The sequence below is a fragment of the Gymnogyps californianus genome, chromosome 11, assembly GCF_018139145.2.
Source record: "Gymnogyps californianus isolate 813 chromosome 11, ASM1813914v2, whole genome shotgun sequence".
In the NCBI taxonomy this organism is placed as follows: domain Eukaryota; kingdom Metazoa; phylum Chordata; class Aves; order Accipitriformes; family Cathartidae; genus Gymnogyps; species Gymnogyps californianus.
Genome location: NC_059481.1, coordinates 3,634,643 through 3,648,076, shown reverse-complemented (window position 1 = coordinate 3,648,076; position 13,434 = coordinate 3,634,643). Strand labels below are relative to the sequence as shown.

At 35.7% G+C, this 13,434-nt stretch overlaps 1 protein-coding gene across 2 annotated transcripts in view; it reads right to left on the bottom strand.

Moving 5' to 3' along the window:
- The window catches only part of SCAPER (S-phase cyclin A associated protein in the ER), a 169,124-nt gene that overhangs the window by 154,804 nt on the left and 886 nt on the right, over nucleotides 1-13,434 (bottom strand). For both annotated transcript variants that reach the window (XM_050903319.1, XM_050903320.1), the window contains exons 2-3: nucleotides 10,510-10,627; nucleotides 3,286-3,356 (exon numbers count right to left, since the gene is read on the bottom strand). In XM_050903319.1, the coding sequence (XP_050759276.1) occupies nucleotides 3,286-3,356; nucleotides 10,510-10,627 (189 nt within the window). The remainder of the gene's footprint in view (nucleotides 1-3,285; nucleotides 3,357-10,509; nucleotides 10,628-13,434) is intronic.

Genomic DNA, 13,434 nt, shown 5'->3' with positions numbered 1-13,434 from the left:
TACATTTTCGAAAGTATCTTTAAGACAGTGTCATGGAATATGTTTTGATATTTAGCAATAAATGTTATCCATCTACTATATTCATCATCCATTTATCATCTTTCTTATGTCAGCCATATTTTACTTAGGAAAACAGCATGTTGAACTGTGTTAACTACTGTAAGTTGTAGCAGTTCCATTATTACCCCCGTAAGCACATTCCCAGTGTCTAAGTAAAACCTAAGCAACATTTATAGTTACTCATATTCCAGTAGAACACCTTTGAAAGGATGCAAACCCCTAAACTACCAAATTTCTTGTAAACACGGCCACACAAGCAGGGAAGCATTAAGTTGATGGTTAGTTAACAGAAATAATATTTTAAGTTCCTGATACAAGTCAGTTCTAACACTGTACATATGAATTTGTCACAGCCTGGTATCTGCCACTCAAGGAAACAGAAGTCAATTTTCAGAGAAGAACCCAAATCATGTCCCATGTTTGGCACTTCAGTCTCCAGAAATTCCATGAAAAAAGACCAAACTCAGCAAGCTACTTTCAAACTTAATCAAGTTTGACTGGCACCAACTTTACTGAAATGAAAGCCAGTACTCGCTTAAATTTAAAAGTTGCAGCAAAGACTACTTTTAATATAAAGACACTACTAATATTTTATACAGACTGCTATATTCTGTACAAATGTTTAACCCAAGCAGGATTTCTGAGTTAATCTGTATATTGTTCAGCAGAATCTTTACCTGTAAGCATCTTAAGTAAATTTTCTAATGAATCAGACTAACTTTTCACTGTGAAAAGCAAGAAATGCTGGATTAGGTACAGACTTTTCAAGACTGTAGTTTCTGTGCTGATGTACAGCTATAGCTTTATTATTCTTATTCATCCTTCCTGGAATTAAGTTTTAATTAAACAGCATTTATTAGAAGTACGTACTTTTGACCAGATCATATTTTTCAGTGTCATGCTCAGGTTGAGAGTGATGCAATAGTGAAACTCAATTTCCAGAGATGATCATCTCTCGATCTCTCTGGTATTCTGAGGGAACATATGGGCACAGGACAAAATACTTCTAACAGTGTAGTCTGAAGCATGATAAGGCAATGATCCCACATCTTCACCAAGAAGGAGCTATACCGAAGCCACATAAACTCCACCTACATCCTTGTACCTAGTGCTTCCAACCAACTCTTACCAGATTCTTCACTTTGGTTAGTAGTTGAGGCACAAGCCTCTTTCCACTGGCAAGACACAAGGACACAGAATTAAGTTTTTCTGAGCAGAGCTCTAAAGCTCCAATTCTGCAAATTTCTACAAATCATTCTTAACCGAATATAAGTACTTCCTTTTGAATCTTCTAAGTGATCTCAGAGCCCTTAGCCTTTGACAATACACATCCAAAATTTAATCTATGTTCAACAACTTTGCAGACCATTGCACATTACCAAAAGAAAAAAAAAAAAAAACACCACAAAAAAAAACCAACCAAAAAAAACCCCATAGTGTTCACAAACACACCAAAAAATAGCTTGCCTTGGCCTCCTCCCTACTCTCAAATAATAATATGCATGTTTACTCAAAGTGTGATGATGGCTTATATAGACATGATCTAGCAGGCCTACACTGAAGCTTGTCCTCACTAGAACAACAAAATCCACCCAAGAATGGCAAAGATTCAGAGGGGCTAGTACATATTATCTCACTTGTAGTGATTGTTCAAACCTTCAGCTGCAGAAAATGCAAAGCTTTTGTGCTTTTGAAATCAAGAAACACGGGAATATTCCTTCTTACATCTCAAGTAACTCAGTGTGGATGATGAAAGTGACATTAAAACTGAATCTCTTCGCCCCCCCCCAACAGTTTCAGTAACTTGCCTTGGAGTTCTGGAAAGTATGAAGTGTATATTTGTTTTCAGGATGCCAAAATTTATTGAATGTAGATTTGTCAGCACGCTACTGAGAGGAAGATGAGGTTGATAAGATTATATGAAAGAGTTCTTCTAAGTTTATTTTCTTGAGATTAGTGGTCCATTTATATGTAAAGGAAAATTAAAACTGAAGGCTCAACAAAAGTAACAAGAAAGCCACCAATTTACAGCAGTATCCAGTGTCTGAAATGCAGTAGAAAGAAAGGTGCTGAATGCCAAACTGAAGTGCCAAGATGCACAAACACTCAGCAGTCCGTTTCAAACCTTAATTGTACCCACTAGGAATGCACTGTTTCTACAATACAGTTTTAGTACAGCAATCCCACACAGAGCCAGTGAATAACAATCAAGTATTCTCCTGAAAACTCAGTATTTACATAATCCCAAGTGACTAAAATAGACAGAACCCAAACTATATAGCACGTTACTCTTACACCCAAGAGGTTCTGCGGGTAAACCCTTACAGGGAGCCCCAACTACATCAATAAAATTCCACCTTCACAGAACAAGAAAAACAGGATACACAGTGTTTGTAACACTAGCACGTGAAGAGAGAACACGAGGTTAATAGTTGCTAAACTAAATCGGGAAAATAACGTGCCTATGTTTTAAAGATGCAAATACGTCTGTATGAAAGCAGAACATTTTTCTTTTTTTTTTTCCCCCCAAAAATAACATCTTCCGTATGCCATATTATCAAAATCTGACAGACTGTCTCAAAATACTAAATGGCTAAAGCCGTACTAATGGCTAAATCCATTAATCCAAGAAAAGCAACTGTTAAAAATATTAAACATGAGCAAACATTGAGGTATTACTTTATTAATGTAATAAAGATTGTCAGTCACATAGAAAAAACATGAATAAAAATAAGAGCAGTTTCTTCTTGACACTTCTCATTCGGACTTGCTTTCCAGTCATAACTCTCGGAAATTTTACTCACCTGGACTAATTTTTTCCATAATAGGATATATTGACTTCAGCGATTAACACATGAGGTCAAGAAATAAAGCACTTCCTTAAATTAGAAATTGGGCAGAAAAGTAGCCTTTGTATAAGCAGCATGCTTATAGGAAGAACACCCTGTATCATTTTATTGAACAGCACTTTCCTTAAAATAACTGTAATGCCAAAAAGTCATGCATCCAGAGGTTGGGAAGTGCCAAAAGTAAAGGCTGAGGAAGATAACCTAAATTCTGGCATTTTTTAACTTCTGAATACTTGACTTTGAAACTTGTATGCTTTAAGAATACAATCTATGCACAGTTTTATATATGTATTACTCAGCCAATAATGTATCAGTGATATCACAAAACATTTTTATGTTGTAAATTTTATGTCATAATAAAAAAATGAGCAGATACCTGTTTTGCAGTCTTGTGTGTTCCTTGAGCTACCCTCTTCGTTTTTCCACCAGCTTGCCATTTTGATTTTCCTGTGGGAGAAGCAACTGTTTTAATCAACAATAACGATTTTAATTAGATAAAGCATTCTAAAATGCACATATCTCATCTTGCAATGTACTGATACAGGCACAATCTACGAGTTAAGAGGTTTGTAAAACTGTATATTCCAAACATACATTCCACAGTTCAGAATGTGCATAATGCCAGAAAACATACAGAAAATTAAAAAAATTACAAAGAAAGGCAAGAATTACAGACTTCATTAAACAAAGATAACCTACCTTTAAGTGCTCAGTGCCTCTGAAAATCATATCGTTACAATCTACATGTCAAATATGATACTAGTTTTCTATATAGACTAAAAAGAAGTCTGCTCTTGAATAACTGTTCAATCAGATATTACAGAATTGAAACAAGGAATATCTTTCTTAGGAAAACCAAATGTAGTAATTTAGTTTTTCTTGAACTGTTCAAACAACCTACCAGTAGATTTACGCATTTTCTGCCAAGAAAGATGGGGAAAAACAGAACTTAGGACTGGATTTAGTTCACCTACCTGAAGGTAGCCAGAGGAAGAGAGAAAAACATTCACAGAGCATGAGCCAGTCCCCTTAAGATCCGAAATGCCTTCTCAAATGCACCTGTCTCCCTCCACTGCTTATATAAAGTGACTTTAGCAACTATGCTTCCAAAATCAGTTTAAATTCCCACAGTCAGAAAGGATGTTTTCAGGTCTCAGTGCTGTGGTGGTGGCAATTTCTTAAGTGACTAAGAGTTATCTTCACGTAGATAAATTTATGTTAGCCTAGACCTACCTGACATGTTTGCATTTAATCTTTGAGATTTGCTCAGGGGTAATTTAAAAAAAAAAATAGTAATTTTTTTTAAGTTTTATTCCTCCAACTTAGTATCTAACTTGCACAACATGAAAATCACAGGATCCAATTACCAAAAACGTAAGCAAGTTAAGACAAAATACTAACTATGGCAAGAGTACTCTCTAGCACAGATTACATCTAAGTAAAAGTTTCAAGATTATTTAGCTGGATGAAGCCAAGCAAATAAATGCATTAGTTGAATATAGTTCCTTCCTAGACTATGGAGATCATTCCTGAATTTTGGAATTGTCCAGTTGAATTTTTAACAGTTCTTAGGCCAAATTCCCTAACACAGTCCAGCTGTTTTACATTGCTCTGATTATGTAAAGCAGCTGTAAACCTGTCTTAATCAAGCAGCTGTACAGCTGGTTTGCATCATTGGCTATTCCAGGGAACAAGGCCTTTAATTTTAAAACAAATTAAAAATTATTTGCTTGATAATTAATTTTTAAAATGTTACATTAGCCAAAACAACAGGTACAAATTAATATATTGAACTCAACTTAGCAGCATTCAGGAAAAAATTTGATTCAGCTACCAAATGTATAAAAACTTCCTATTCACTAAAAAGCTTAAACTGCGGATCAGTTCCATGTCAGAATTATGATAACTGAAATATTCCATTCACCAAAGTCTCTCTTCTGACATGATTTACATTCTGCAAAGACAAGACTTTGAATGCAATGGCACACAGAACTTGCACAGTGAAAAGGCTTACAAACAAATATGGATATGTTAAAATTAAAAAAGGGCAGATGAACACAAAAAAAAGTTGCAGTCTCTTTAGATTCTACAAAAAACAGAATACTAATCCATCATCTAAGAACTGTGAAATGTCTGAACAAGTCCCCTGTAAAGACAAAAGCAAGTTTTCAGGCACTTTCTATATAAGGCAGACATTTAGAGAAAACAAAACTTCGGTAAATACCAGGTTTTCCAAACTTAAAAGCAAATAGTGTGTGGCAAGGACTAATTTTTCCTTAAGCTGTATGGGCCAAAAAGTTTTGTATTTCAGCAGCAGCCACATTTCCAAGCTTTATTATTCTTTTTCTTCTAATAAGTGCCTCCGATTATTAGAAGACATCTTCCTTTCGGCTTTTGTCCTTTTATATGCACAAGCAGTGACAACACAAGAGCACTGCTCAATGGTTATGCGTATGTTCAGTGACTACTGTTATCTAACTATACAATACTAGCATTGCCATGAGATGCATAGGAACTCAATAACATATGAAGGGCACTGCCTGCTAGGAATTGACTGAATTTTAAGGAAAGAACAATAGTGACCAAAGATGATCATCTCCTCTCATCAGGTTGCCAATGTGAAATATATAACGTAGCAAAGTTTTGCAGCATTCAGGGAGCTACAGTCATATTTTACACTTGAAGTCCATTTCCTCCCTGTCTGGTAATTAAATATGAAGCACACAGGGTTTATGATTTGTGAAGACTTGCTGTCACAAAAAACTGAGGTGCTAATATCTCCAAAAAAAAGCCATTGATAAACTATTTTCAAAAGCTATCTTTTGTACTAACAACCTCAACAAGCATCCCTCTCATCTCTCTTTTGGTTAGTCTTACTGATGTGAGAAATGTGGGAATCACCTTTAAATTTAGTAATTAATAGCAGCCCTCATTTCTGTTCTCACTATGGCAGAGATCAACTGCGTATTGTTGTTTCAGTGCCTTTCACGCTGTTCATCAGACCTTCAGCAGGAATGATAATAATTTTCAATTACATTTCATTTCCTTGAATGAATCTGAGGATACAATTGGGTAAGCATTGTTTTTTTCCTCCAGTTCTCATACACAGCGTGAGAAATCTACTCTGTCACCTCTTCTTCCATGTTATCTACAAAACCTGTAAGACAGTCAGTCTACATTATAGTGCCATTGCTACATAGAACCAGTCTGTACTCCAGAATCTATCTTACTAGCTCAGCTGGTGCAGTTGTCCATCTTAAGAAACATTTTTGCAAAAACGAGGCTTGGATAAGACCTGATTACCTGAACCTCATTTAAAGTAAGGCAGACGCATCTGCCTGGAGGAAGCAACCAGATGAGACTGACTATTTTTGATCCCTTAATTGAGGAAGTATATTGAAGTTTCTAATATTATTATAAACCATATCTTTTTAGAAGTTTGTAGAGCAGTAGTAGATACAATTTTTCTACTCGTACAATGCTAAGGATCTGGAGAAATGACTGCCTTCAAGCACGGATATAACCAAAATTCTCCATGTTCTTCCACCTCCAGATCGAATTACAGCAATATATTTTGCACAAAATTACTTTTACAAATCGCTGTCACTGACTCAACCAGAATATAATGGCCCTGTATTCACCCACCAGCACTAGACTGGATTCCCATTCATTTCAGCGAAATTCAAGGTTTAAAACTTATGAGCCTTAAAGAATACCCTTCCCTTCATGTTATATTCTGCCAGTTACAATCAAATCCAAGGTTGCTAGGGCTTACACACAATGTTTTCAGTCATGACTCTTACAACTTCCTTACTTGGCCAAAGAGAGCCAAGTTTCATGACTTTCATCACATACTGCAAAACCTATTTACTCCATTAGGCTCTTGCTATAGCAGTAGATTGTACTGCAGGCTCCCCAAAGCGTGCCAGGTACCTTTCAACCAATAAAATACGTTTCCTTACCCTGAAATGCTTAATCTACAAATGAATTCTATATGGCGAGAGCCCAAATGATTTTAAACAAAGAGGAAATAAGAAGGGAACAGTTACAAATACAAGATTTTCCCATTTTTTGACACATCTCTTAGAGTTCCAAAGGTACCTTACCTTCTGTTAACACTTAAATGTCAAGCCTCTGGGATGTTTTAACTGTTGCTAATACCATAGCTTAGATTCTGTAATAAAATTTGTGTGTAGTGCTTATCTGCATGCAGTGCCTCAAATTTCATGCTAAGCATATAAAATAATTACAAAGGAAAAAAATCTGAAATCCTCTATTAGAATGATCACAGCTTTCCAAGGTGGGCAAGATCTAAGTGACTGCAATAGGCAACTGGTGGCCATAGGTCTGGAATGCAAATTTAATTCTGAAGACAGAATACCAGACTAGTGAATTTCTCATAGTTATAAGGCTCTCCTACCAGGACACAAAGTCAACTGTACTGTTAATTAGTCTATCCAACAGAATCCACTGCATATTAATTAATTCTGTGAAGGAGTATTTTAATTTCAATAGTTGAAATGTGTTAACAGTCACTATCTCTTCTGGACCATTGCCACCATGTTTTGGATTTTCTCATGTCATTGATCTATGTTCATAAGTAGAATTTCAGATCTGACATAACAAGGGTGCATGCTGCTCCAAAACATGTAACAGAAGTGCCACTTGCCATTCCAGAAATCACTCTCCTTTTTAAGGAAATATTTCTTATTGACAGGAACTATATATTTCCATTAAGGAATTAGAAGGTTTTGATTGCAATTCTTTTCGTTATTGCTCTTTTACCCATGTCCTCTATACACAAGTCTTTCAGAGGAGAAGTTAAATTGTAGGAAGGACACAAGCACACAATTTTTAAAGGAAATAGAAAAAGAAAGGATAAAAACTGAAAAAATGAATTCAGCATTTTAATTTATCAACCCTCCGTAACACTAACACTAGTAATACCAGATGTCCATACTCTCACTGTTTCTGCAGGGAAAAAAAAAAAAAATCTCATAATGAATAACAGTATATAATATAAAATGTTAAATCACACGCTGTTACTGCCAAAGTAATACCTCTGAACATTACGAACAGAAGAAACTGCCCACAGACAAAATTCTGCTTTGTACAGAAGAGTTGCAGGATTGGCTCAGGCAACCTGAACCTTTGGCCTGATTTACACAACCCCTGAACGAGTTAGAACTGTCCTAATTCATAATATTGCTGTATCATTCCTCAGGGACAAAATACATATTGAAAGATCAGCATAAAATGAATCAGAGCTCACTGACACCAACATATATACCCTCTATGCCAAGACAAGGGTCAAGAGACAAAGGATCTGGCTCTGCCAGACTTTCATTAGCCACAAGTTCCTGTCCACAGGGAAATTTTCCATCAGGTAATTATCATCAGATCCTTTGTATTGTGCAAAAAGGTCAGCCTATGATTTAATGAAGAAATTTAAAAAAGAAGAAAGCACCAGTGACAAAAAGTTTAAAAATTACAATGGTGCTAATACAACCAAAAGAAGGAAATGAATATAGCTACTTGGATTTTAATTATCGTGCATAACAACTATTTAATGAAGGCTAAAAATTCACTTTTACATTCATTCTTCATGTTTTGGCAGAAAATGTTAGAGCAAACATTCATCTACAACCCCCATACACTCATTTTTAAGGAAAAAGTCTTACCTGAAAGTTTCTAAAAGAATATTACAAGCAATGTAGTATTAAAAAATAACAGACTCTTTAAATAGAAATTGAATCAACTCACAAGTAGCTCAAAAATACTGTTATAAATATACTCCACGTTGCTTTCGCATATACTCATTCATATTACTACCTTCCCCAAAAATGTAATTCAGAATCTATCAATACTTTGGGCCCCAATTCTATTCTGCTTAAAATCACATATGTGACTAGTCCAATAATATCAATGGATCTACTAATATACTGACGAATATGCAGGCAAATGTAAGACTAGCAAATAGATAAACGCATCTTCTGGAGACAGACATAAATGAAGCTGCCACAAGAACACAGAACTGGCCCACTTAAAAATCCACATATTCATAATAATAAACTGAGTAGCTGTTGCATGTGATCCAAAGCTGGGAGGTATGCATTCTACTTGGTCAGATCATGCTCAAGTCTTAAATTATTTCCATTTTCTCTTCCTACATGCAGCTAACAAATATTCACAGTACATGATCTTCTGCTGACCAGTTAGCATTACTAAAAATGTCGCTATACAGAATGCACTAAGATAGCTGAGACAACACTGAAGTAAAAGGGTCAGAACCTGAAACCAAAGCTTGTAAATGTGGACACTTGTAATTAGGTTTAGGACGTTTAGCTGACAAACATGAGTTAACTGTCATTCTGCTTGTCACTGTTCAACAAAGGTACAGCTATGCCTTCTGAACTGAATGCAATTTCCTTAATGAAACCTATACAAATGTCCACGTACAAACATCTAAATAGGTTTTCAAGCAACTCATTGTCTTCTGTGACTTTAGACTTTTCAGCTTTAAAAAGAAAACAAGAAAAAAAAATCACAAATACATCTTAATGCATAAAGCAAGCCAAAGACAGTTTAAACTTTGCATCAGTTTGCTTCAGACATAGGGTTAATTATCTTGCAACTTAGACATAACTTTTCATAGAAATATCTTTTCCACTGGCAGAATCACAGAACAGCTGAGGTTGGAAGGAACCTCTAGAGATCATCTAGTCCAACCTCCCCTGCTTAAACCACAGTCAGCTAGAGCAGGCTGCCCAGGACTATGTCCAGTCAGGTTTTGAGCATCTCCAAGGACGAAGACTGCCCACAGTTTCTCTAGGCAACTTGTTCCAGTGTTCGACTACCTTCACAGCAAAAAAAAAAAAAAAAAAAAAAAAAAATCTACTTTTAGACACTCCTGCCTAAGTCTCAGAAGCAGCAGCACCTGCACAGGGACACGTGAGCTACAAAAGTACTTGAGATGAAGTCCTCAAAAACAGCATTCTGACATCTGGAACAGCTTGAGCAGTATAAAAATTAAAGTTAATTCCTGGCTCCTTAAGTCATCATACCACAAGAGAATATTACAACAGTAACAAAACTGTTATGAGGACTTGCATTATGGAAAACTGTCCTCACATAGCCCCTTCCTTAAAGATTCTTCACAGATGTTTACCAAAGACTGAAGTGATACCAAAAGAAACTTCCAAACTTACTTGTTTTAGAGCATAGAGAGCAATTTGTTGGATTGTTCTAAGCCATCCCTACAATTCTGAATTCCCAAGTTACAAAAGATCAGTTTAAGACAACATTATTATATTCCACAAGTATCTTGATAGTATCAGCAAAAGAGAACAGTCTTAGACTTTGCTTACAGACAAAATGAAAACAGTTTTTAATCTGTCACTGTGAAGGTTTTAGAAAGTGATCTGTTAATTGCAGGGTGCATTTTGGAAAAAAGCTTTAAAACTATACTATGTACGTTAAACATAATAATTTATTTTTTAATAGAGAAATTCTAAGTAAGAAACATGTTTCCAGGCAAGCAACTCCAATGGACAAAGGGATGGAAGTGGAAAAAGCTGGTGGAAGACTATTGAATACATACCATCATCATCTTTGTTTTCCAGTGGAACGCTCCATGCAATTAGGTTCCTTGCTGTACGTCCCTCTTCTGCAACTATTTTCCTCACTTTGTCATGGCTATTAGAGCGTTGGAAAGAAGCCTGAAAACAAGAAATGCAGGGATCGAAAAAAAAACACATAAATTTTTCTTTTGATATGTTAATTTCATCCAACATGTGGTTAAACCCTCCAAAGTGGGTTGCGTGGGTACTGAATTTTCCTCAAATATCCAAAACAAGTATACATATTCATTTTCACAACCATTTTTCTGCATGATAAGCAGATTGATTCATCAACGTGGCATGAGAGTTACTACTCAGCCCTCAGTATGGGTATGTCTACACCACACATTTTTAACCTCCATTTAATTGATTGTCAATGCTGCTAGAGCATCACAGTAGACTTCACAAACGTTTCAGTTACCTTGTGTTAATTAGAACCAATTATTCAAGATAAAAGCTGCATGAGACCAAAATACATGTGTTAGCTGACTGGAGAGAGCCTGGGGAAAGGCACAAGATTTATCGGAACATCTGAAACGTATAAAAAACCCACCTCTCTTTCACTGAGAAGACAAGAACCTAGAAAGTATTTCCTGGCAACTAAAGTTAGCTGTTATTACTAGAAAGCTGCAGCTGTTCAAAGACAGAATGCGAGATGCTGAGGATGAACTTCGTTCACCTAATAAACATATTTCTTTGCACTTGCAAAATACACCATTGCACAACATTTGAAACCAAATATATTAAGATATATTTGTATGAACTGACAGATGTCAATTAGATAAAATCTTGCCTCTTCTACAGTGTATCAAGTTATTCCTCAGAAAATAATTTGAAACAAAGCCAAACTATATACCGTAATGATAAATTTATGTACCGTGATAGCACAAAACTGCTGACCAAGTTATCCTTAAACACTGACAAACTTAACCATAAAGAAGTTACATAAATCTAAATATTATTTGAGGCACGAACAGACTGATTTCCTATAACACTAATCAGAAGATGCATTTTTCCTCTTTTCATTCCTACCATCATATGACTCAAGCCTGCAACCACTTTGTTTTATAGTACTAGTACATCTTTAGAAAGAAAATACAGTAAAAACGAATATAGCAGATGAGTGGCTATAATTTATTAAGATGGTAGGAAATGCAACACAAATGAGAAACTGCTTTTACTTCAATGCTTATATAACAGTATTTAACCTAGGTTTCTCTCATCCAGATGTCCTCAATTGCTTGTTTCAAAGCCGCAGTGTGCCATCTAGTGCTCCGCAGACCTTCCTAGAGATATCACTATGTAATACAACGAAAACAAAGGAAAAAATAGCACTGCTATATAAGTGAACTTTTGGAAAACCTAATGAAATAAATAAAGCAAATTATATATTCTGGCCCAAAAAAACCCAAGCAAAGCATGGAAAAAGCCAGGATCTGTACTAAACTGGTTCTAGTCTATCCTTATTCTATATAATTAACTGCCTATTCTCACTAGGAATTTTTAGTAAGAGTGACCATTTCTGCTCAATCAAGTTTGGTTTGAGTTTTTAATTCCTTGTTGCTTAATGATACACTTTCCATCATCAATCTAGGAGTTAAAGATCCATGAATGTCACATAACTGTTTTAAAATCACTTTAAACTACTATATAAACTCCCAATGTAAATACTTGTGGTAGCTTAGTTCAAAACAGGGTCAAATAATTTTAACTTAATTGCCTCTGAAATGTGTCTGTCTTAAACCAAAAGAAGAATGTTCAGACTGCATTTTGCATTAATTTATTCTCAAATCTTTAAAAAAGACCCAGACACTCACCTTAGCTGGAAGTAAAGCTAATCTATGGCATCCCCAACTGCCAAAAATTAAATAAGTAAACAAATAAATCTTTCCTCATTTATTGCATGTTTTCTTTCAAATCCTCCACCAGCAGACAGTGTTCACTCGGCACAATCTACGTAATAGTTAACTATGGCTTTCCTACAGCATAAGCCCACTCATTCTTGCCATACACAGAGGACTTGGAAACCATTTGAATTTTTTTTTTCCTATTATTTTTCATGCTGTCATGTTCCATTTCATCCTTCATTGGTCTTCCTATCTTCCAGCCTTACCATCCCTGTTCCTTTAATCTCTTTTCTCATGTTTTCCAGATCTCAGATTTCAAGTTTTCTGAATCTGAGCACTTACAGTTTTCTCTTCCAGATTGTCTCCAACTGATTCACATCTGTCTTTGAAATACAATGTCCAAAAGCAGGTACTTCAATGAAGATTTCAATGCCAAACACTCTGGACAGGTTATTCACATCTTACAGATGATACTCCCACTTAATCATCTCAAAATGATGCATGGGGTTTTTTTGCAATACTGTATTACCTTTTCATCCCTTATGATATAATCATAACACGTCATGACATATGACACACAGATTAGCACGACTTACACAGTCACAGAACAAAGCCTGGAAGGGACCTCTGCAGGTCTAGTCCAATCCCCAAGTCCCTGTCCCCTGGTCAAAGCAGACCCAACTCTTCCTAATACATAAGCAGAATTACTCTCATTGCACATACGACCTTCTATAATCCCAAGGTTCCTTTCTGCACAACTGCCGCCAAGTCAGTTGTTTTCCATCCTTATTTCTGGAGATCATTACTCCCATGTAAGTGTAAAACTTTGCATTAGTCCACACCAAACTGACTTTTTAATTTTGTTTTTTTTTTTACAAGCCAGAAAGGCTTATAAGGAAAGCAGAAGTATCTCAACATGACATTTCCAAGTACTTTGTATCATGGAACTACAGCCTGACTTAAAATTCTAGTCTCCATAACTTAGATGTCAGCCAAAAGAAAACAACAAACCCTTAAAGGAGGTCTTAACAGGACAGTTAGCAATAATGAAGCGTACAG